Source organism: Nanorana parkeri, unplaced genomic scaffold (genome assembly GCF_000935625.1).
Source record: "Nanorana parkeri isolate BGI_ZX_2015 unplaced genomic scaffold, ASM93562v1 scaffold3651, whole genome shotgun sequence".
Classification (NCBI taxonomy): domain Eukaryota; kingdom Metazoa; phylum Chordata; class Amphibia; order Anura; family Dicroglossidae; genus Nanorana; species Nanorana parkeri.
Window position 1 is genome coordinate 9,198 of NW_017309919.1, and position 26,300 is coordinate 35,497.

At 40.9% G+C, this 26,300-nt stretch overlaps 1 protein-coding gene across 1 annotated transcript; it reads right to left on the reverse strand.

Moving 5' to 3' along the window:
* On the reverse strand, positions 1–26,300 carry LOC108803369 (testis-expressed sequence 10 protein homolog). The gene is made up of 7 exons (XM_018575216.1): positions 26,121–26,300; positions 20,896–20,984; positions 19,992–20,125; positions 10,925–11,005; positions 8,204–8,382; positions 5,268–5,478; positions 1–486 (listed from the first exon to the last, which is right to left on the reverse strand). Exons 1-7 carry the CDS (start codon positions 26,168–26,170, stop codon positions 397–399), a joined length of 834 nt encoding a protein of 277 aa, XP_018430718.1. The 5' UTR covers positions 26,171–26,300; the 3' UTR covers positions 1–396.

Sequence of the window (26,300 nt, forward strand, 5' to 3'; positions counted from 1 at the left end):
ACAAAGTGTGTGCGTGTGTATTAATACTCACCGTTTGTTTAATACAAAACATTCTGTAAAGCTATCACTGCAATTTAACAGAAAACCATAGCACACTTGCCATAAAACATTTTACTTATTTAACAAAATCTGAAAATTCTGATGCAAAAATACGTAAATACTCATTTTAAGACAATTGCATACAAAAGAAAAACAAAATTCTTAAAAGTAACGTGACAAGATGTGAAAGTCTCAGATTATTTAAACACTGAAAGCATTATGTTGGCAATTTTTCTGAGCAAACTGGATTTTCTTTGCATTTTCAGAATATATATTCTGTGTGTGTATACAAATATCACATTTGGAATATACAGTAGTATTTCGTATGTTTCTTTAAAATGACAATGCACTTGTGTCTCATTCCTGTATCTGTTTTGAAAGGTACACATTGAAGCAGTACTGAAGATCAGTGAGCCACTGTTCTTGAATTTCACAGCTCTTCAAATTCTAGAATGAAAATGAAATATATATATATGTGAATAATAATTATCCATGTATGCGATATTAAAAACTTAAATACTGCACTATGCATAACACACATAAAAAGCGGACGGGGCATCCCTGTTTTGTTTCAATTTTAATTTGGAATGAACGGGAAGTATCATGTATGAGTTTCACAGTAGCCCTTAGGAGAAGTCCATGATGTCAATAATTTGTAGTGTTGCAAAAAATAAAGGGTTAGCTAGGGCAAATCAAATGTCTTTTCATCATCCAGGTTGTGGAATATACCCCCTTTGCATCCAAGGTGCTGCTGGTGTTCTCTTCTGCTGGGCAAAATGGTACGAATCCCACTTGATCTTCCTGAATTGGTGCAAGAAGAACCCAAAGTAGTCTATTTGCAAATATTTTACTAATCATATTATGGTTTAATAGGGCTATAGGCCTAAAGTTGGCCCAATTGGAAATGTCTTTTAATTTTTTTGGGATAGCCATCATTTATGAATGTGTTATAGATGAAGGGATGGGTTGAACACAATGGAAGCTGTTAAAGAGATTACATATATGTGCGAAAAGGATATGTTGGAAGGTCTGGGGACGTGCTACACAGGAGGGCTTTTATAGTTTCTTAAAGTTCAAGAGTACAAGACGGTAGCGTCTCTCTGGGTAATGTTAGGAATGTTACTTCTGGAGAGATAAGAAGTAATTTGAGACAAGAGTATATAGGGGGTTAGTTAAGGTTGTAAAGACAGGTATAATAGTGGCAACTTAAAAATCTCATTAAGGTCATAGTGCAGGTCAATGTTTGGATCTTAATGGTATGTACAGTCTTTGTTGACATGTCTCTACACTAATGAGCCAGGAGGGTGTGGGCTTTACTGCCCTGTTCGTAATATCTTTGTTTAAATGAGGCGAGTTGTTTCTCCACCTTACCCAGAGCCAATTCTTTTTGGGTGGTGATTTTAGGTAGGAAGGAGATAGAGAGAGAGAGAGAGAGAGAGAGAGAGACACATGCTTCTAGTTTCAGAAACTTCTTTTCGAGCAATCGTTTATGAAGCAATAAGTTCCGTTTTAGGTGGGTGGCTAATGCTCTGCATTTGCCCCTAAAAATTGGATTTTTGCACTCACCGTAAAATCCATTTCTCTGCATTCATTGAAGGGCACAGTGAAGATCAGGAGATCTTGACCACTGGGTTATACTGCCACCTGCAGGAGTACGACACTAGGCGCATAAAACACAGAGCAGCCTATGGGCGGCCCCTGCTGGTGGTCAACCCCCCATTTGCTAAAACAGCCTCAGTATCAAGCAGTGAAAAGCCCAACTAAACAACTGGCAACAGCTAACACTAGGGTCGGGTGCTGTGTCATTCAATGAACGATGAGAAAAGGATTTTATGGTGAGTACAAAAATCCAATTTTCTCTGCTGTTCATTGAAGGACACGGTGAAGATCAGGAGATCTTGACCACTAGGACATCAACAAGCAGTAAGCCACAAACAGGGCAGGAAAGAAGAAAACACACAGGGGTGGAGGGTAAACCCAGTGCATCAAAACTTTAACCTTATCAAAGTAAAAGTATGAATAGAGGACCAGGTGGCCAGTATACAGACTTGAGAGCCCAAGAACCACTCACAGCCCCAGTAGAATGAGCAGCGATGCAAGACGGAGGTTGTAAACCCCAGAAAGAATAAGCCTGCAAGATACTGACGAATCAACCTAGACATTGCCAATGAAGAAGCAGCTTGACCCTTGCAAGGACCATCCGTAAGAACAAAAAGTGAATAGGTTTTAAGCTCCAAATACACTCTGAAAGCTCGGACAGCATCCAAACAGTGCAAAGCCCATGTTCCAAATGGTAAACTGGCTTGGGATATGAAAAAACAAACACAACCTTCGGAAAGAAGGCCTAGTGCGAAGCACCACCTTATCTCTGTGCAACACCATAAAAGGGAACCTGCAGGATAAGGCCGCCAATTCTAAAACTCTGCGTGCTGATGAATTAGCCTCTAAAAAGGCCACCTACTGAGACAAAGTCCACAAAGGAATCACAAATATTTTTGAATGGAGATTTCCGCAAAACAGGCAACTCAGAATTCAGATCCCACAGTGTCACTGGAGTGACATGCGTTATTCCCTGAACAGAAGTATGCACTAACCAACAAGAGGGTCAAAGGTCATTGGGCAGCACAGTGGCGTATTGGTTAGCGTTTCTGCCTCACATCCCGGCCAGGTCACTATCTGCAAAGGAGTTTGCTTGTCCTCCCTGTCCTTGCATGGGTTTCCTCCAGGTACTCTGGTTTCCTCCCACACTCAAAACACATGCTGGTAGGTTAATTACCTCCTGTCTAAATTGGCCCTCGTATGCATGCATGTGAGATAAGGACCTTAGATTGTAAGCTGCTTGAGGGCAGGCCCTGATGTGAATGTGCACTATGTAAAGCGCTGTGTAAATTGTTGGCACTATATAAAATACCTGTAATAAATCAATTAAATAAATACATTTAAAGAGAAAATCCCAAACCGAAATCTGACCCTTGATAGTGCTAAAGGTCAACCCCACAATAAAGAAAAGCCAGGATGCCGACTACAGAAACTGACAAGCACTCACACAAGTGAAAAAAAGCCTTCAACGTACAATAATAGATCCTGAGGGAAGTAGCCTTATGATCTCTCTCTCTCGCTCTCTCTCTCTCTCTCTCTCTCTCTCTCTCAATACCTGGCTTTTAACAGCTATGCCGTTAAAGGAGGATGTGAAAGACAGACCCTTAAACTACAGGTGTGGACGAAGCAGCAGACACCAAGGAGCATTGATTACCAAACGAATGAGATCTGTGTACCAAGGTCTGCAAAGCTAGTCCAGAGCCACCTGAATGACCGGAATCCCTTCCACCTTGATCCTTTGAAGTAAACAAGACAAATTTCAAAGGAGGAAATGCATAAATCACACTGTAGTGATCCCACGCCGTCACTAGGGCATCCATCGCATCTACCCATGGATCCTGCGTCCTGGCCACAAACTGATCCACCTTGCAAATTAATTGGTCCTTGATAATTTCATCCAACATAGCACTAAAAAGACAATCTCCTTGAAAAGGCAGCTCCACAAGGGCTTTTTTTGATGTCTGATCCGGAGAGCAGCACTTAAGCCACAAAAGCCCCTGAATGACAACTGCTGACACCGAAAGTTTAGATGTCCATTGTCCAGCACAGTATTACAAAGATAATAGGACCCTGAACAAGATGATCCGCAAGCTCAACGCTAGTCGGACCAATATTCTCGTTAGCCAAACCAGCATGAAGCAGCTTAACCCATTCCGTCAGGGTCTGGGAAACCAGGGCAGAGGCCAAAATGGGTTGAAGCAAAGTTCCAGCAACGATAAACATAGTCCTAGAAGTAGTCTTAGCCTTCCTGTTAGTCAGATCCTTAAAGGGTCGGGGATCCTGAACAGGAATAGCAGCCAAGAGAATGTAGCATCCACCGTCGGCAGAGACGGACATTTTTTAAGAAAAGCTTCCTCAAACAGATAGCGAACCACAAGCAGCTTTGAAGCCATAAAAGGACTTGGACACTTCCATGCCTTATAAAGGAACTCATTAATAAAAGAATGATAGGGAAAGAGCTTTATGAGTACCAAAAGGAACCAGAGGTTCTCCAGAAATACCCAGAACATTTTCAATCCTAAGAGACGAGCTCCATTTCCTGAATAATTGCTGAAGCGGAAGCTTTCACATCACTACCAGATGTCCTACTCTGAATTAGAAGTACCAGGCATGTCAACGACGGCACACCTGTGGTGTCCTCCTCAAAGTGCGACACCACCAATAAGGCAGGAGAAGCAGAAACAGATCACATTTTGACAGGAGCATGAGAACACACGTTCAATGTGTGACACAAACCCATCCGTGGCCGAAGAAAACACTTCAAAGGATGGGGGGTGGTGGTTTGACAGTGGATCCAGAAATATGAGAAACAATGGCATAGAGGACATGGCAGCTGATCTATCAGCAGTACCAGACTGTCAATGGGACAGACTCCCACAGGGAGATCCGCAAATCTCACACCCGAGGGAGACCCCTTACCCAAATGTGAGCCTGGGACCTAGCAAAAAGTCCTGTTAATAATATAGTAGTATAATATCATAGTTTAAGTGAAAGGACACAGCTTCCATTCCCAGACTGGGCCACAAAGCCACGGCCTCAAGTACACCAAACACCCAGGTCGCCCACCCCCATGGGCACCAATACTCAAAATCTATGGTAGAGGCAGGGCAAAGAACCTATCAAGACGCCTGCACCTAATAGTAGCCCGAAAATGGAGATCCAGCAGCCCACACACAAACACTGAGCCCTCTTCCCGAAACCCCCCGGTGCACACACGCACGCGGTGCACACACAACAATCCCCGGGTGAAATACAGGACACCTATGGAGCCACAGTGCCGTCTGCCTGTAGAGGGACACTGTGATTGGCTGATCAGGACTAGCCAGTCATGTGTGTACCCAGAGATATATCTCGTAGGCCACTCCAAGTAAAAACAGAGAGGGGCATTTATCAAAACTGGAGCAGACAAAATCTGGAGCAGTTGCCCATGGCAACCAAGCAGCAGTTTCATTATTCGCTCTTTACATACAGGTCTTTGTTACCAGAGTAAGATATCTGCACTGGATCCCTTGCATTTGCCTTTTCAATAAGGCATAGTGCTGTGCACACACAACGACAATTCATAACAAAACGTTGTACATTTTACAATGACTATCTCAGTTAATTCAGATAGTTTTATTTGAACCTACCATAACATCTTGAAGGGTTTGCTGGACAAGGAATGCATTGGTCATCATGTGACTTCTTAGCTGTGGATTCTGCAGCAAGAGGCGAAGCAGCTGTGCAATAACAGGCAGCTCTTCCTGGCAAGCTCTGCTGACTTGCAGGTTCTGTAACATCAGCTTCAAAACATTTGGCAGCATAGAGAGTAAGGAAATGCATTCTCCCCATAAATTATCCCTGGGAGAGAAAACAGTTAAAAGACAGTTATTTGGATACTCTCCATTTTTTTGCATCGAGTACGAGTACCGATATTTATCTTTCAGCACTCGCCGATACCGAGTACTGATAACGAAACGGTTGACAAAAATGAAAAGCTCGTTTTATTTGTAACAAACTGTGCAATGATTTGTAGAAGAATTGTTCTTTTAGTGCCATTATAACGCTAGACACATTACAGAACAACGCGTATACTTTTATCCACAGCAACACTTTTTTTCAAACCACCACTGATCAAAAGTAAAACAAAAAAGTGATTTTTTTTGTATGTTTGAAATCTTTTTGTCCATAGACTGCATAGGAGAGGACATATTTTTTGTACGACAATATCACAGGGGTAGGCAACCTTGGCACTCAAGTTGTAGTCAAACTATGAATCCCATTGTGCCGCTGCCTCAGAATCATGCCTGTGGCTGTCTGAGTCTTGCAGTGCATCATGGAATTTGTAGTTCAACAACAGCTGAGGTGCCGAGGTTGCCCACCCCTGCAATATCACCAAAAGAAAGCTTTGCCCTAAAAACAATAATAAATGTATAATTTTGTAAGTGATGAAGTTATCGTCGGAACAAGCCTATAGCAAACAAACTTGCCCTGGTCTATAAAGCAAATGTGGCCAAGATAATAAATCCCTTAACCTCTTGCCGTCCGCCCATTAAGAAAAAACGGACGGACGGCAGACTCGCATCCGCATCCAGACGGCATTTTTTTCCTGCTTGCGCGCGCATGGGCAGGAAAGACCTGCTCGTTACTACAGCCGTTAACGGCTGTTTCACATACAACCGATCAGCGGCTCTATAGCCACCGATCGGTAGTCCTACCAGCCATGGTTCTGACCTGCTTAGATTTGATATGTTTTGGAGTTCTTTCTAAATAACTTTCAGCTACATTTGCACAAAAAAAATGTCCTCAAGACTGCTATTTCAAAAATGGCCAGCCATCCTTGTTGCTTCTGCTGTTCAACATTCCGGATCTTTCTGTTGTGTAAAGCTGCCCATACAATTATAGACTACTTTTGTTCAGGCTTTAGGCTAAATGAAAGGAATCTAACAGATTCATCTATCCATGTTTACCAGCATGAATTACTCTCCCCTGCCACGCTATTTTATTCTGACAGCCAACTCTGTCAGGATACCCAAACAGTGACTGCTTCTGATTGGCTGCAGTCACTATTTGGCCAAACATTTTGACTTTTGCCAAGTGGTGTGGTGCCAGCATGGCCACGCACAGCTCTAATTTAGGCCGAGTTAGCTTTGAGAGCAATATGGACAGGTTTGCGTTACAGAAGATATCATTATTTATAAGAATGACCCTTACAAATAAAACATTACCTTTATTTTCAGCTAAATATTTGGCAATATGCACACAGATTGTTGACCCAGAGTGCATCATTTTTATTATGTTGCATAAAGCGCTTAAGCCGCACTCTGGGCAGGCAGAACAGAAGTGGAAGGGAGTGCTATATTCAGTGTATGAATAGTGACTACAATGTCAGCAACAGTAGTCAATGTTGTGTGCATTTGTTTTTATATTGTAGAAACCAAAGATTTGCTGATTTAGAATTTCCCTCAATTTGCTGATTGTTCCTCCTGGGTGCTTATGTGTTTTGTAAAGGAAAAAAGGTTGGAGTCACATAAACACTCAGTGAAGCGAGTCTTAAAAATAGATTCAAGTACCTTAACTATTAACAAAACTTATTTGTGTATCACTCGGCTGTAGATCCTCAAATCATCTCTGAATTGGTGCCGACACTGTCCTTCCTTCTGGAGGGTGACTACGTTTGTTCCCCATGGTCCCTGTGTGTGTTGTAAAGTAGTCACCGGTCCTGTGATGGACTACAATCTCATGTCTAGTTTAATTTCTAATGAGATTGTAGTGCATCTCGGGAGGGAGCTTGCAGCGGTGACTACTTTACAATACACACAGAGACCATGGGGAACAAAAGTAGACAGAAGGAAGGACAGTGTCAGCTGTAGATCCTAAAATCATCTCTGAATTGGTGCTGAGTGATGTACAAATCAGCTACATTTATGTTAATAGGGTAATTGAATACATTTTTAAGAATTAACTTTGTGTCACTTAGACTTTTATAGTTAGGCCTCATTCACACTGCCGCGCGTATTGTACCATATGCAAATAAATGGCTCCATAAACATAGCTGCGTATGGAGTTGTTTATTTGCGTAGCGTAAAAACAGAATGGATCCAGGATGCGTCTGGCAGCGTATTTCTGCATATTTTAGTCGCATATACTCGTGTTTGTGCGCGTATACGCACATACAGTTCATTAAAACTTCTATTGCAAATGATGCATTCTGGGATCGCATATAGTATATGCATATACCTCAGGGGCAGGGCCCTCCTTACCATCTTGTCTTGAATTGTATTGTGATTGTAATGTCTGCCCCATATTGTAAAGCGCTGCGCAAACTGTTGGCGCTATATGAATCTTATATAGTAATAATAATATACGCGCCATGTACACAATTTTGCTCTTGCATTGTGTGTGAATGAGGCCTTAGTTTGAAAAGAGATACTTTGTCACTTTAACAAAAACTGCAGCGATGATATTGCAGCCCCCAAATTGTGGTGGTTGATCGTGGAGGTCAACATTAGAATGTTCGAAAAACAGCTGCTGCAAACCATTTTTTTATTTGAATAAGCATCTGTTTGTGACGTGTGGCCATTACCTTTTCTTTACATGCTCAGCATCTTTCTCCATTGTAAGCAGGAAGTTGAAAATGCTGTAACAGTTGGAAGCCAAAAAGGCATTCAGATTCTCAGAAGGCACACAGCTTTGATCAATAAGAGTATTAATGGCATGTAAAACTGATCCTATAGTACTGTCTGGAATTATAATTAGGCCACCCTACAAAATAAAGAAAAAAGAAAGGAATAAGGAAATGAAAAAACAAACAGCCTCCAATAAAGCCAGACCCAAAAATGAACAGATATAAATAAAATGAATACATTAATTACTGCATATGCCTAATAGGCACACATAGGGCCATATGATCGATGGGATATTAGAAATTCAATATATACCGTATTTTGCGCTCCATAAGGCACACCGGACCATAGGACGCAGGGAGGGTAGGAGTCTGTAATAGCTGCAGTTGGTGATAGCTGAGACAGGTGTCACTGTGATTACAGCGCCACAGTCTCAGTGATCACACAGAGCAGACAAAGAACGGATGTTCTTTGTCTGCTCTACGAGCTCTATGGGGAGCTCCTATGCCGTGGTCACTAGTCCCCCAGAGGAGCGGGGGACCCCGAAAACCACAGCGTTAGGGTATGGGGGCGCACACAATCGCCGCTGCATGATTTGATACAAGTGATCTGGTTGGATCACTTGTATTAAACGAGCAGCGGCACCCACTGTACATTTTGCCCTGCTTGTCAGGAGCAGGGCTGAATGTACAAAAAAACTACTCGCCCGGCGCCCGAAACTGCATGTCTCGGGCGTTGGGCGAGAGGGATTCGCTCCATAAGACGCACGCACATTTTTGCCTCACTTTTGGGGGGCAAAAAGTGCGTCTTATGGAGCGAAAAATACGGTAAATGCTTATTCACACAAAAGGCAAGCAGAAGCTTGACTACAATCTTGACTACAGAAGTAGTGTACAATTAAACATTATCCATCATCCTGCCACAATAAAGTTGGCCATATGTGGTTTGAAATTCTGCTGATTCAAAGGAATTTGATCCTCAGGTGGCCCACACGACTCAACAAACTTCAACTAAAAACTCAAAGGGCCTTGTGGGGGAAAAAAAAATAGTCGGCCAAACAGTGATTGCAGTCAATCAGCTGCAGTGTCTGTTCGGGTATTCTGACAGATGAAGGTGCTGGCTGTTTGAATACAATAGCCAGCAGGGGAGATTCACCCATTCATGCTGGGCTGAACAAGAGAAATTGCATACAGCCAGCTTAACCCTCACAGGCAGGACAATTAAGCAATAACAGACTGGACATACTGATGTTTGTTTCAGATTTGAGCATTCTTAATTCTAACTATAAATGATGGCCTACCCCAATTAAAAAAGGTAAATTGAAATTCTGGTAGACCCTTAGGCTAGGTTCACACCTAGGCGACTCCTGACCGCGCGGTTTTGTGCACAAATGTGGGTGCCATTATTTTCTAATGGCACCCCAGTCGCGCCAGGCGGCGGATCGTGCGGATAACAAAGACTCATGTTATCAGTGTTTGGTTCCTAAAGAGGTGCACTGCAAGCTGTTGGTGAATTGAGAGCTGGAGAGGCCTGCGGGACTGCTCTCTGTGTTTCGGATCTAATATTTTGTGCTGCAACTGACCATAAAATCTTGGGTATTCAAAACAGCTTTTGAGAGCAGGAGAGGTATATAATGGGCAGAGGTGACTGAGTAGATGTAGGCAACAGCAAAGACAAAACAAAAGGCAATAAACCTTCAACCTGTATAGCTTCGATACATTAATTAAGTTCTCCATATATTATACTGTACCCCTTTGTGTCTTTTCTACAGAGAAGTATATGTGCTGCAGTCGCATTTCCATCCCCATCTCCTCCTGACTATTCACAAAATTAAGCCTGTGGCTGTGCATTTTGTGATTGACCAGAAGAGAGGGATGGAGACGCGACCACAGTGCTGGGGTCTATGGGACTTATTAGGTGTGCCTATTAGGCACAGAAGTTCAGCAAGAGCTGTAGTTCCACCCACATGTACGGAAGATGATTTGAGGAGAATAGTGCAAAATACGATATGTGGTTTTACAGCAAGTGGACTGTTTAACTTAACTCAGCTTTATTTAATATGACTGGCTTGTTCATTATTTCTACTATCTGCTGGTTTAAAAATCATATATTTGTAAATATATTCAATAAAAAAAATTCTCAGGCATAAAGGCTTCCAACTAGAGGGGTTTAAATTTTCAAATCAAGCACAACCATTCCTTCCCTAAAGCATGTCAGTCAGCTAAACCATTAACAGAACTGTATAATGAAATGTATATTGTAAAAGCTACCAGACTATCAAAATGTAATTTTAAAGTAACAAATATGCTTAGGCATTTGTAATTCTGATAACCTCACATGAGCAGATAAGCAGAAATATGTTGGGAATATGGCAGTGGTAAAGCAATATCAACAGTGAGCTTTGAGATATTTATATATTAGGCTGGTTCTAATAATTTAAAACCAGAGGAAAGAAGCTTCAAGGCTGGCGACCAAATTTCTAAATACGCTTTTCCTTATAAGACAAAAAAAGCTCCGAGCGTGAAAAATGCTTTTTTATGTAACCACTGTTTAAATAAAGCAACATGGAACATTAAAAAAGGGACATAGTTGTACACACAGGCTGGGCCAGCAGGTTTGATTTTCTGTGAAGGAATTAGACAATACAACATTACGTATTTTGAAACATAACATTGACTTACAAGATGCTTGATGACGGCATATTGAAGGATTTCAAAGCATTGACGCCTTGATCTCACTGAAGACAAGCTGTTGCATACTGCCTGCAGAAATGTAAATAACGCTAATTAATGTCTGAAAAAGCAATAAGTTATTCAGGATTGGCATAGCATACATGGCTATGAAACTATACAACCAATCTCAAGCTTATGAAACACAAGTGCTGCTTTCTTCCTTTCTTGTTATATAACAATCACCCAAAACTGGTTGGGATGAAACAGATACAGAGCGAGATATTATATAAGGGAGAGCAAAAATATATGAGAGAGAGAGAAATAGAGAGGTATGAGAGAGAGATATGAGAGGGGAGATATATATATATCTATCTATCTATCTATCTATCAGAGAGAGAGGAGAAAGAAGAAAATTTGGGTAGAGGTGAAATTTCTGCCACTTATACATGATATCATTCCCTGAGCCTCATACAGCAGTTAACATTAGCTCACCCATGATGGGTTCAGTGCCGAGTTTAGACCTAACTAATAGAGCACAACACTTCTAATCCAGCAAGTTATAGAAGAACTTTGAGCTATGTTTTTGCTAAACTTGCTCTTTACTAGCCAAACTGCACCCCTATCCTCTCCTATAGTCAACATCTGTGAGTAATGATGAAAGCCACAAGATTATGGTAGAAATCATACATTAAGTTTCTCTGTAGGACTGCTAAGCTTAAATGTCATGGTAAGATGAGGAATTTAACTAGAAAAATGCTGCTTGCCTAAATTTCGAGGTGACAGCTTCAGTTGTTTGGACGGATTCCCAGGGACAACTGTTGGGGGCTTTACCAGGCAAAGCCAACCGGGAGAGGGCTCCAGGGCAGACACCTCTGTAATTCTGTTTCGCATTTGGCCCGAGAACACCTTGCAAGTCAGGAAAAGCTGAAAAATTAGTCTGCACACGTGGCTATCTTATTTAAACATTTTGGAAGAATAAAACAGGATAGTGAACTTATCTGTTAAATTCTTTTTTGAAGTTCATTAAGGGACATATATTCAAAAAGAACTGGGTTATATTGCTGCTTAGAGGAGAATTGGACACTGGCAAACAGTGTCAGTCGGGCATGAAAACCCCTCCCACTCCTAGCATGTCTTAGTTTTATGGCCAAGTAATGGAAGAGTGGATCATGGGACAGATGCGAGGGACTCGAATAAAGGGATTTTACAGGCAAGTCAAAAATCCTATTTTCTTATTCATTAAGGGACTATTTAGAGATAACCAAGAGGTCCAAAAGCAGTCAAAGTGGGTGGTGGGCAACACAGCAAACAACACGTCACAAAAATAACAGGTAAGAAAATTGGATGACTTGCAGATCAAAGAGCTGTCTGAAGGGCCTTATATCCAACATTGTCATCAGCTAGGGCCTGAACATCTAGCTGGTTGAACTTAGAGAACGGGTGAACAAAAGACAAGGTGGCAGCCTTGCAAATTTGAGAAATAGAACAGGAAAGGGGGAACCTTATCTTAAAATCTGTAGGACTGAATAATAACCTGTCTAAGCCACCTAGAGATGATGGAATGAAGATTCCCTATGGGGATCTTCAGAGATGACAGATCAGTCTGACGAAGGAATAGGTAACTCAGCAATAGACAAACCGTTCTTAACAACATCCAGGAAAGGAAGGGGGATCTCCTTAAGATGTCTGGGAGAGAGAACAAATGTCCTTATTGAGGTAATAGGAAGAAACCACCTTGGGGAGAAAGAAGGCCTTAGGCCTCAAGATACTTAACCTTATGAAAAATATAGGAAATGAGCCAAGTCAGAGTAGGACAGGAGGTCTGGGTGATCTGAAAGGGCCCACAGAGTGTTAGCTTGGGGTCTGATGAGGTCTGTATACATTGCTAGACTGGGGCAATTTGGTGCAACAAAATCTCAGGGAAGCCCCCGGACGAGGAAGTAGCTTGAGAGGAGGAAATGCATAGCTCAGGCTGAACTGAGCCCATGGAGTCACCAAAGCATCCACTGCTACCACCAGAGGATAACTGCATCTGGAGACAAACTGGTTCAGTTTGATGTTGAACCTGGATGAAGAGACAGTTATCTGGCGTCTAGATGCAAACACCGGGAAATTGTACAGCAGACAAGGCGGGAACCCAAACCAGAATCTGACAAGCTTCTCTTCTGCAAGACTTCTGGTTCCTCTTTCAAGGTTGATGAACGCCACGGCTGTGACGTTGTCTGCCTGGATGCAGGTCGGATAACCCCACAGTCGAGAAGTACAGCAATGAAGGGTCCTTAGGATCATTCAAAGCTCCAGTACGTTGATCAGGAGGCAAGTCTTCTCTGGCAACCAAGTCCTTAAAGAGTCCAGGACACCTCCAAACCTTTCAGGCTGTTGTGAGGATCTTCCAGGTCAAAAGGCAGGAAGGACTTCAACTCAAAGGCTGGATTTGTGAGCCAGCAGGCCAGAGAAAGTTTGATTTTGGGCAACAGGCAGAAGCATAGACTGTGCTTTCTTGACCCACACAGCCAGAATGTGGCGTGGCAATGGTCTGGAGTGGAACTGGGTGTATGGGACTCACAAGGAAACTATCATCAGACCCAGAACTGTCATGCAGAAGTGGAGAGTCAGTCCTGGATTGTAGGGTTCGACAATGGATGCAGAGATATAGAAAAGAAACAAGAAAAAAAGCAGGGCTTTTTAAGTACTCCAAGGAACACAGAATTATTTGTATAAATAATAACAAAATGTATTTAAACATCTTTAAAACATGTGCTTTAAAATTGTCTGAGTTTAAGAACAAAGGATCTAGCCGCATCCTCCCACATATTAGTTTGGTATTACAATATGCTGCATGTCAGCTTTTATTTCTGGTGTGATCAAGTGGGAGGATGGCAATTTCTACACGTTTCACAGAGATCCGCTTCTTCAGGAGTAGGCTACAACCACTCTGAATAAAAATGCAGTTCCTGCTGAAATGCTAGCCTCCTCTCCAGTACTATACCCCACACAGTCACCTGGCTCAGTGATCAAGTGCTGGTTCTCTTTCCTGCCAAATAACGCTCAGTGTAGAATGGAAAAGCATTTGGTGATGGGGTGGTTTCGGGGGAGGGTAAAATTGGGTTTTAGAAAAAAAAAAGTAAAGCCGTATAAATTGAATATAACACAACTTGACTCACAAAATTATATGCGTGATCAACCAGTTGAGAACCTTGGGCATACAAAGCTTCACCGCAAAAGAAAAACATTGAAACACCTCCTTCACAGCTGAGGCTGTTCTATCAGTGTTATCATTAAGCATCATTTTGACGGAAGGGTCACACTCCGCTGTAGCAGCTCCTGTGAAAATTATGCCTGCAAACAGTCAAATTTTTTTCATCATATGCTCAGTTTGACAGCCAGGTCACACTGCCTCAGGATCTGCTGCAACAGCTCCTGTGAAAATTATGCCTGCAAAAAGTTGAATTTTCCCATCATATGCTCAGTTTGCTTTGCCCAGTGTGCAACAAGTTAACAAAACAAAATCCTAACATATCAGAAAAAATAAGAATCAAGTTTCGGTAATCTGTGTTGCCTCTAATTCAAGCTACATAATAAAATATCAACGAGTCTTTAAATATACGTCTAACATGCCCTCTAAAAGATAAATAAATCTGAGGCGACATGGCAATGAAAGAGAGAAAACATAATCAGTTTACCACCTAAGGCAGTCTTCTATAGTGATTCATTTATCTGATAAGCAGTAATGAAATGTACAGTAATTATTCGCCGTTATGCACGCTCATTCATAAGTCAGCAGAAAAACAGTTCGTAAAAATACAGGAAAATACAGGAATTAAAATTAAGGGGAAAAAAAACTTTTGAGGTGTCCTGCACTTTAAGAACCATATCACACCAGCAATTCTTCCACTGTTGACACCTTAACAGCAGTATCACTGCAGCTGCCACAGTAACCAATGGAAGTTGTCCCCTTGCTGAGCAAAAAGAGCAGGCACAGAGCCACATCTCAGTGGCTTGACCAGCAAGGTAGAACTATAGGAGATAAAATATTATCTCAGCAATTCTTTCGCTAACTACTCACCAATGTAACATAGGTCTGCAACAGAGTCACAGGCCAACAGTTAACTAACTGAAATATATGTTATTTAAACTAACAGATAATGTGTACCGTTCAGCCAGTCTTGGGAAACAGGGCACCACAGCCAGGCACCTGACTTCCTGGCAAGGTACATTAAAGTAAATTCTGGTCAAAGACCAGCCTGTTATTGGTAAATGCGGGAAAGCCTACATACTGGTGAGGTCATTCTTCTGCCTTACTTCCAATTTCCAAATGCAAATCAAGGGAGACCAGCTGAATCAGGATACTAATCCTCCCTCGCTTACTGGGAATGCTGCTGTGCAGAGGATAATGCAACTAGGCATTATTTACAAATTAGTTTTAATCCAAATAAATTATAATTAAGTTATGCAGTCAGCTATTATGCATTTTTAATTTTAATCACTTTGCAAAGATCGGTGTTCACTTTAAGGCCTCATTCACACTGCCGCGCATATACACGCGTACTGTACCATATGCAAATAAATGGGTCCATACACACAGTCGCGTATGGAGCTGTATATTTGTGTAGCGTATATATGCGCAAAAACAGAATGGAACAGAGATGCGTCCGGGCAGCGTATTTCTGCGTATAGCACATTAAAAATTCCATTATGAGTGATGCATTCTGTGATTGCATATACGCTCGTATATACGCGCATAGACGCGTATATACGCAATATACAATTTTGCTTGCGTTGTGTGTGAATGAGGCCTTACAATCACTATTTTTCTTATCAGTGTAGAAACAAAAACGACAAAAAAACATGAAAACATTCCAGGGAAGATACTTAGGGCATTGTAGTCTAAGATTAGGTTGTTTGTGTTGTCAGCAATACTATTCCAACAAGATGTTAATATTCTTTTATCCTATTTGAACCTGTTCCAGTTTACAGATATTGTACCTTTATTTGTCCATTGCTGACTATCCACTGAACATGGAGAGCTCAACACGTTCCCCTATCAAACCAAGCTGCTGATATTCTAACGCTATATTTTAAAATATCTGAAATGACCATAAATTAGGTAATTTAAGAACAGACTGAACCTTGCTTCTCAAGCTTTGATGAAATAAAGATGTAAATTCTAGTGCAATTAATGCTTAGACAAATATCAAGATTCTCTTATAATAATTGGCATTGCAATTTCATTTATACAAGAAAACACAGTAAAAAGCATAGATATTTTAATAGCAAAAAAAAACCCAGTGTAAAGTAAGAGTAGACTGAATGAATAAAAAGGTAATTTAAAAGAGACTGCAGGAAAATTGAACTTTTTCATTACGTTAATAAATGTTAATGTAAATGAAAGAACCCAAGGCAATGATCAAAAGAAAGTAGAGAAAACGTTCGGTTATCATTTGTCAATTAGGAATATTGCTTGTATCTTGTCTTTGTGACATAGCCCTAGGCTGAAATGTTTAAGAAGTAGCATGTGTTCAAGTGCATTAATACAAATTCAAATAATTCTAATTTTGTGAGGGTAATTTGTGTAGTGGGAGGGGGATACTGCTTTCAGCAGACCTACACAATATTGCAAATTATCAGTCCATAATCACTGTCAAAAATATCATGTTATGGTGTATACACTATTTTGCCAAAAGTATTGGGACGCCTGCCTTAACATGCACATGAACTTTAATGGCATCCCAGTGTTAGTCCGTAGGGTTCAATATTGAGTTGGCCCACCCTTTGCAGCTATAACAGCTTCAACTCTTAAGGGAAGGCTGTCCACAAGGTTTAGGAGTGTGTCTATTGGAATGTTTGACCATTCTTCCAGAAGCGCATTTGTGAGGTCAAGTACTGATGTTGGACAAGAAGGTCTGGCATGCAGTCTCCGCTCTAATTCATCCCAAAGGTGTTCTATCGGGTTGAGGTCAGGACTCTGTGCAGGCCAGTCAAGTTCCTCCACCCCAAACTCGCTCATCCATGTCTTTATGGACCTTGCTTTGTGCACTGGTGCGCAGTCATGTTGAATCAGGAAGGGGCCATCCCCAAACTGTTCCCACACAGTTGGGAGCATTAAATTGTCCAAAATGTCTTGGTATGCTGATGCCTTAAGAGTTCCCTTCACTGGAACTAAGGGGCCAAGCCCAACCCCTGAAAGACAACCCCACACCATAATCCCCCCTCCACTAAAAACTTTACACTTGGCACCATGCAGTCAGGCAAGTAACTTTCTCCTGGCAACCGCCAAACCCAGACACGTCCTTCGAATTGCCAGACAGAGAAGCGTGATTCGTCACTCCAGAGAACATGCCTCCACTTACCACGACTCGAGTCCAGTGGCAGCGTGCTTTACACCACTGCATCTGACGATTTGCATTGCACTTGGTGGTGTGTGTGGTGTGTGTTTTAAAAGGTATCAGAAAACCTGACAGCCTGTGACAAGGTTATTTGTTGCTAAATTTATTACTTTTGAAATATTTTTGTTTTTACAATTGCTAGAACATAAACAAGAATAGTGGATTATGACATATCCAAAAGCTAAGGAATACTGCTATATATTACATGATTTGCTTCTCTAATGGGAGTGTAAGCTCAGCTACATTTTTGGGTTGCAGTCTTACCAGTCACTAAAGTAACAGTCCTTCAGCCACATTTAGTTTTCTGTACATATTATATATATTTTATTTCATGATTTTGCAAATACATGCGAGTGTTGGTCATCTCAATGGAAGGTAGGAATAGTTCATATACTTGTTCCCTGGGTATGTTGTGGCAGGGCAGTGCAGTAGATTAGTAAATATACCTGTGACCCAAAAGGGAACTATTGCCAAAAAAAAGATTTAGCTATAGTTCTCTTTTACCTATTATTTCGTTGGTGCTAGTGTAGTAATAATGCTGCCACTCTGAATGACAGAATCGTATTCCCCAAATGTAAAACTTGGTTGTCTAACTCATGGGCCACCAGTTGGACAGCTCTGCTTTAGATTAACCTCGCTACTGCAGCCAGATTAATGGCACTTGTCATTATTTCTCTGCATTAAATCTCCAGCAAGCAGAAGTGGAAGAATTGATGTGACGAAAGACAGAAAGAGGTCAAAATGAACACCAATAGCAGTTGTCCACAATAAATATACAGAATGGTTTTGAAACTGTACAAAACGAATAAGGAGCTGAGAGTTCCTGTATTTTGGTTTTCGTAAAAACTAAATACCTGAAAAATGGCACATGATGAACAGTGCGTGTAAAAACCACAAACAATTCCTTTTGGAAAATAAAAAAATTGCTTCCCATGTTCACACCAGAACATTGGTGTGATGTGAATGGGGCAAAAAAAGGCAGATACTGGATTACACTGCAGGTCACTGAACCATAAATTACCGTACCGCAGCACACCACGCTGCTGTGCGGAGATCTGAATTTAGTGTACACTTCAAATAGAGTAAAAAAAAAAACAGTGTGATGCACCACCAACCCACAGGACATCCCACAGGACACTAGCCCAAACAAGCATTTTAGAGTGCAGGCTGGTATAAGCCGTTCAACAAAATGAATTCCATAAGATTATATGTACATTTAACATATATTTTATGCATGTTATTTCCCTGCACTGTACCGGCCCACAGAAGCGATCTGGCAGCAGCTGAGCGGCCACAATTGCTTCTATTGTAAAGCTGGCAGACGGCTTTACAAAAGATAAACAGAGTCCCCAGAGATTTTACAGGGCCATGCTGCCAATGACTACTATGTATGTCGGTGGATGCAAAGAGGTTGAACCCTGCTTGTCTTGAACCTGCCCCAGCCTGTTACTGGACAGTGAAAGGAAATGCAGCACAGTAATGAGCTCATCTCTCTGACATTCTGCTTTCGCCTGTTACCAGCATACTTCTTGTTAGTGCAAACTGATTAGCGCTTTCTACTTCTTGAGGTACATATACTGCTGCGTCCAATAAGTATATGGAATCTACATGTATTAGAATTTGTTATACATATACAATATCCAAGATGAAAAATAGAAGATTTATCAACAAAGTGTATGTCTATCGAAATCTTTTTTTTTTTTTTTTTTTGTAATTCCCCTTATTGCCTTGGTGACAGACTAGTGATGCAACCACCTAATTGATAATGAGAATGGTTGTCAACTATTCATTATCGATTAGTTGGTTGGATCCCCTAACTCTCTCCTCCACGCTTGGGAGGAGGGCACAGCAAGCAGTAGGCTGGTGCAAAAGCCAGCCTGCTATTGGCTATTACAATGTTAAATGGCCAATAGCAGACTGACTATTCCACCAGCCCACTACCTGCTGTATTTACATTCAGCTGCCATCTGTAGAATGTTGCCAGTGGCAGCTGTCATTCCCTGGCTGAAGCTATTCAAGCGCCATATGCTTACAATACAAATATTTGTAAAAAAATATTATTAAAAAAAATGGTGAAAGTCATTTTTGGCTTTGGCCTGAATAATTCTGCTGCATAAGGTGCATTGCAGTGCCATACATTACAACAGCTCCCCAAACGTGCCTCCCACCCACAGTGTGATCGCCCACACTGGAACGCACGGTACAGCAATGCCCGTGCAGTGCAATTGCAAAAAAAATTGTGCATGCAGTTTTATTCTGAAGTAAACTTTAGGTTTGTAACACTCCATTTGTGTATTTTATTTTAAATTAAGGATGGTATTTATTTAATCTTTTAAATCTAAACTTATTGATTATGAAAATAATCATAAGTTGCAGCACTACCCCAGACAGTAAGTGAGGAAAAATCTCCAACAGCAAGTTAAAATGCTTTTTTTTTGGTTTTTAATAAAGTAAATTAGTGAGCGACAGGAACCCCGGCCCACTTTTAATCCTGTGCCGCTGTTGGGAGATTTTTTTTCTTCCATACTTGCCAGGTGAAACTACTGCCAACATAACAGTAAATAACAGAGGTCCAAAGTGGAGTAAAAACCCAACAGGGGTTTGAAACCTTTCACACTCTAGCTACACATAAAATCAGTTCTGGCTGGAATTACACTTCAAATACTTTTAATAGAAACAGATGGCTTTACCTGAGTAACTGTCCAGTGATGCAGAAAAAATGTCTGCTCAGTCATATAAAGACAGACACGAGATACTCTTGTTTTGCTCAGTCGAGAATTGAGTTTATTACTCTGCATCCATGATAACTTCTCAGTAGAAAATCCTATTTAAAAAAAAAAAAAAAATAGTGAAAATAAAATAAGCATTAGCTTGTTCATCAACTACACAACCAAGCTAAATTTACAGGCAGATACATTTGCCTGAGATAATGTTAATTCCTGTGGTTGTACAAGTACAAGTTTTTATAGGAGTTGGAGATGGGCATGTTAGGGGAAGTAGATAGTTTGTGGACGTGTAAAAAAATTCAGTGGGAGGAAGAGGGGTGCATGTAATGTAGTCTGGTAAGAGGTGGGAAGTGGTTCGAAATCTTCTGAAGTAAAGTGAAGTGAGGTGACTTCATATCCAGCCAAGGGTGTTACATGTGGATGGAATAAAGGAGGAAGACTGGTTGGTTGAATGTTGGTCAGCTTGACTTAAATTTAGCAGAATGTTCTGCATGTTTAGTGACTTTAAGTGTGTGCATGTGTGTAGTGAGAAGGGGTTGGTAACGCTACATGCACGTTTCAGTAGGCCTGGAGACAGAAGCACCCTCAAGCACCTGTGAACAGAAGACACAAAAATAAGAAACCATAGGTGTGTTGATACGACTTGAGTGTGTCTTGAGACAATATTCTAGTGTATGTGTGTAAAGCAAAAACAAGTAGGGAAATAAGAATTTGTGACGTTTCTAGAACTACGCTCGCTGTATATGGTTGTTCCCGGTCAGTGACTTAGAGTTGAAGACAAGCAGGCAGCTAGCATTTTCAGAAGGGTATCAGCAATGGCAGCCTACACAAGTCTCAGTTTTAAAGAGTTTGTAGAAGAATACTTTACCTATGAGTGTTGAGAACAGAAAACTGAAATAATCCACATCATGCAGTGTACTTTCAAAGACTGGACACATCCAATTCCCGAAGGGAGACCTGTAATAAAATAACTATGGTTTGTTGCCTTTCAAAGTCACATAGGCTTGCCACATACTACCATTTAAATTCAATTCTAAACAAAACTCAGCATACAGTTTTGTGACTGTGTATATATATTATGAATAGCTAGACAAAATTCAAAACTTTTTGCAGGTGAAATGAATTTCCCATACGAATTTCATGTGCATTTAAAAAAAAAAAATATTGTAGTGGTGTAATAGAATACTGTTTGTTTAACTGCTTGAAGACCAGGTGTTTAGACCCCCTTCCTGGCCAGAACAAAGGTGGTGTATTGCTTTTTGATTTATTAATATTTTAATTAAAAAAAAAAAAATAGAAACAAAAATAAAACCAACTAAAGATGAACATCTATGGCTCCATGGAATAATAACACCTTGTTGAAGTATATCAGTAAAGAAACTGCAAATCATTTATGCAATATTTGAGCCCTTGATCGCATTTGGTTTGGGATTGAGTGTGGGGTGTTGTATTATCTATGATGATGACTAAAAGATGCGTTAGTAGTTCCCACCCAATCTGTCCATGTTTTTTTCACCACATTTGGTGGGACAGCCTCTGGCTTCATACGTCATTTTATGTAGAGGTATACCTAGTTCATCAACCTTTTCAGTTCAGAGGGTTTTAGGGGTTCAGTGTTCTTATGTTGTAGAGCTACAGTTTTTCTTTTTGCATACAAATGTAGGGAGGTGAATTAATTGCTTGTTAGCATAGTTTATTTCAATATCTCCCAGTAAATCTAATGGACATCTCTTGGGGTTACAGATGTTGGGGATGTTAAAGTTATGACAGGAATTCTCTGATCAGAAGGGTATTATTTTGTCACAGCCCCAGACCATGTGTATTGAATTACTCTCCTGCCTTTGACATTTATGACATACTGGTGTGTCACATTTGCTCATTTTAAATAACCCTTGTGGTGTAAAATATATTCCAAGTAACTACGATATCTGGAGAATAGTTTAGTGTGGTCAGCATAGCAGCATATTTTACAGAGGGGAAATTTGTAGGGATGCACAGATACCAATTTCAGTACCGATACCGAGCATTTGGGCATGGAGCCGGCTTCCTGATTGGCCGGGAAGCTGGCTCCATGCTCCCTCATCACCAAGTGATGAGGAAGCACGGAGCTGGCTTTGGGCCAATCAGGAAGCCGGGGCGGTGTGTAATGACTCCCCACCGAGCTTATTGATTGGTCGGGAAGCTGGGTGTCGAGTCATTATCCCCTCCCCCTGACTGGCCAGAAAGCCGGTTCCATGCTTTCTCGTCAAACTGGCTACCAGGCCAATCAGGAAGCCGGGCGTCGTGTAATGACTCGCCGCCTGGCTTCCTGATTGGTCGGGAAGCTTGCCAATCAGAAAGCCAGGTGGTGAGTCATTACCGGCCCCTTGGCTTCCTGATTCGCCAGAAAGCCAACTCCATGCTTCCTTGAGGGAGCATTGAGACGGCTTCTCGGCTAATCAGGAAGTCGGGCGGCGAGTCATTACATGCTGCCCCGCATCCTTAATGGGGCTTTGGGTTTTGGTATCGGCGAGTACCAGTAAAAAAAATTTCGGTACTTGATACCAAAAAAACGTCATTGGTGCATCCCTAGAAATTTGTAATGTGACAATTGGCAGGAGATAAAATGGGCTACGGTATAAACTGGAGAATTCGATATATAGAAACTCAAGGGAGAAAGACAATTTTAGAGATATACCTTGTCTAGGGCTGCAACTAATGATTATTTCCATAATCGATTAGTTGGCCGATTTTTTTTTTTTTTCTGATCAACTGGATAAAAAAAAATTACTTTTTCACATCTCTTTAAATAATTGTATGTATCATATTAGACATTTTAATTGGTTTCATGGATTTAAAATAACCTGAAATGAAAAGCAAAAAGCATTGGTGGTGACAGGTTCCCTAGTGTCACCTTTCCACTTCAATGGTTTTAGCTGGGGAATGACAGCTGCCTTCTGAATGTAAACACAGCAGGGAGTGGCTGGGGGTAAATTGCAGTAGCCAATAGGCTGGCTTTTGCACTCGCCCACTACCTGCTGTCAATCAGCAGAGGAGGGAACTGAAAGAGATAGTTATCCTTCAAGTTCTCCTCTGCTGACAGACAGCAGACATTGGGTGGGTGCAATAGCCAGCCTCCTATTGGCTCCTGCAATTTAAAATGCATGGATGGGAGCAAGCCGGCAAAAGACAGGAAGAGGGGGCACGGGGGAGCAGCCGAAGCACTGGGACAGAGTGAGGTTTGGAGCCAGACAAAGGCTGCACGGATCTGTGTCCCTTCCCATCCTCATTGGGAGCAGTGGGGATTTGAAGGGACACAGAGCCCATGTAACAATTATTCGAAGAATCAACTAATTGATAATGAGAATCGTTGACAACGATTCTCATTATCGATTAGCATCGATTAGTTGTTGCAGCCCTAACCTTGTCTATTAAATTCAAAGGTAGATTTTACACAGTTGTTTTGCCTATAAATGATACTATGAGTGGGTTCAGTTTGTTTTCAATGTATTTGAGTAACAGAACTTCAACTCCCAGATACTGAAATATATTGGTAACCTAAAGTGTCAATGGAGAAGTTGTTTGACTTTCCCCAGTTTACCCTAAAACCAGAGTAAACTCCAAATTCTTGAATCAATTCCAGGACTGTGTTTAGATTAGTTTTTGGGGTTGGTCAGGGAGATAAGAATGTCAACTGCGTACAGTGACAGCTTTTCTTCCAGGGTACCAACTGTAAGTCCCTGGATTAGGAGAGACGCTCCAACAGTGGCTCAATAGCCATGTACATCTCTGTATAGGGAACAGATCTGTGACTATATAGGCAGTTTCTTCGTTGGATAATGTTTAAATCATGTTTACGAGTGTGGGGCCAAAACCAAAATTTACAATGGGTTCGAGTTATATTGGAGATTCAACAGTGTCAAACACCTTATATGTGTTTAAGGCTAGAATGGCTCTAGATTTTGGAAAGTCGTGCCAACATTCTAAATTGGGAAGGAGTCTTCTAATGTTAATATTGGTCACACATCTGGGTATAACATCGGTTAGGTTAGAGTGTGTGAATTACTGAATTCAGTCAACAGGCAAGTATTTTAGTCAGGATTTTCACACCTGTATTAATAAGTGAAATTGGCCGGTAAGGGCCTATTTACTAAGTGTGATCACCTGCTCAACGTAGGTCACTGATGGGACACATATAAAACTATTGAAGTTTGAAGTCATGGTGAATTTGTTGACCGGCATTTGATGTGCGTTTCAAATGCATATCATAGGCAGGAAACAATACAGGTCAACACGATCCCTTAAGGAAGAATGAAGTGTAAATGAAGTACCCAGTCCATGCCAGTAGTGCATAATAGGCACCCACACATAGGGCCAGTTATCAAATCTAGAGCCACAAATAACCGGGAACACTGATATACACTTATTCACAGTTTCTTGTGTCAAGCCCCTTGAATCTTCTCCTATGCTCCACTGTGGGCCTGTGAGGCCATTAATTACAGTGATAAGCACTCGACTATTAACCTGGGCAAGTATTTGCATATCAGAGTGCCTGGGGATTCAAGGCACTAAACTGTATAAGAGACATAACATGTAGGCAAATGTAGGTGTTGGAAATGTGCTGCCAGCATGGATTATATGCTTATTTTAAACCTGAGATTTGCTTTTAATTTAAAAAACACAGAAAAAAAGGTCGCTGACCTTGTTCTAAAAACACTAGCTAGCTGCCTGGCAATCGCAGGCACACAAGCATCAAGCCTCTAAAGCTAGATTTTTTTTATAAGGGGACGGACTGATACTACATTAAAGCCAGAGTGTTTGCATGAGAGCCAGGGAAACAGCATTTTCAAAAGATCCACAACTGCATCCCCCATATTTCATGATTTTTAGGCAATAATTACTGCTGCATGCCATTAAAAAAAGCATACACTATTTAATGAAGGGTTATTATACACATATATGTTTATATGTGGGACATTATTAAAAGCATCTAAAAATAAAACCAAATATTCTGCACATTAACAGGCTAAATAAATATTTGTCATTTGTGTTCTTTAGTTGCAAATAGTTTACCAGCATGTATTTGCTTGTTATGTAGCACAGTTTTAACTGGAAATCAAAACCTGTTGCCACATACTGTTGATAAAACTAAACTTTAGCTATACCGTTAACAGAAACTGTAAAATTAAATCCTGCACCATTACTAAATATTACCATACATACAAAGAAGGGATTATGAAGCTGCATGAAAAGCCTGTGTTACCACCACTCTAGCCCACCCCCACGTCTTCACAAACACGCGTTGGGTGCGCCAACGTAGAATGAGAGCAATGATATTACAGCCAATATTTATGCTCTCTACACTGATGACCTGTAGGATCTCTTAAAGCTTCGTCTATGGTCTTTTTGGGGTACTGAATTTTGTCGCCGTTTCACAATTTTAAACCTGGGCATGTTGGGTATTTATTTACTCGTTGTAACCTCATCCTTTTATATATATATTTTTTAAATGCGTATTTTATTGTGTTTTGGGGCACTAAATTTAACAAGTGCATTTCTCACTTCACCTCACAAATTTGTGGGTTTGATAAGTTGTGCTAATGTTGTGCAATATAAAAATTTGCAACTGCCACCATTTTATTCTACAGGGTCTTGGCTTTCAGGAAATAATGTTTGGGGGTTTGAAGTAATATTCAGTCCTAAAATGTGAATTGTAACATGGTCACTTAGGGGTTAATGAGACTGCAACAAACCTGCACTGCAAAAAACAAACAATGCAGCAATTATTATATGTTAAAGAAGGTTTAGCCAATTCATTTAAAATGGGCTGCCTAACACAAGGCCCCAACACACAAAAATACATGTGTTGTAGCACAGTGCGCCCTGGTGTGAATCGGCCTTAATCAATAAAAAGTAGGGGGTGTAATTTGCATTCCATTTGAGAAGGTTAGTGGAGTTAAATGATCAACTGTAAGATAGCATCAATAAGTATGTGGTCACCATAATATTTAATTATATACTACTTAGAATAGCCAGCAGCTTTTTAATTTATTTTACAGATGTCTAATAAATAGAGTTGTATACACTGTTCCAAATATCAGTAGATTAACTCACCTGGCATGTAAAATTCCAATGAGCTTGGATGCAAGATTAGATGGTAACATTTCAGAGATACAACAGTGACTCAAGGAAACCAGCAAATCAGATGAAAGAAATGGAATAAAATACAAAAGCTGCACCAGTCTCAACTGTAACTCTTCTGGCAGAAGCACAAGAATTCCATCTTTTGGATCT

Coding starts and splice junctions, on each gene's coding strand:
- LOC108803369 (XM_018575216.1), bottom strand. CDS start 26,170: ATGTTACCATCTAATCTTGCATCCAAGCTCATTGGAATTTTACATGCC. Junction 5,479..8,203: donor GCTGAGCATGTAAAGAAAAG/GTAATGGCCACA, acceptor TTTCTCTCCCAG/GGATAATTTATGGGGAGAAT. Junction 487..5,267: donor AAACCCTTCAAGATGTTATG/GTAGGTTCAAAT, acceptor TTTTCATTCTAG/AATTTGAAGAGCTGTGAAAT.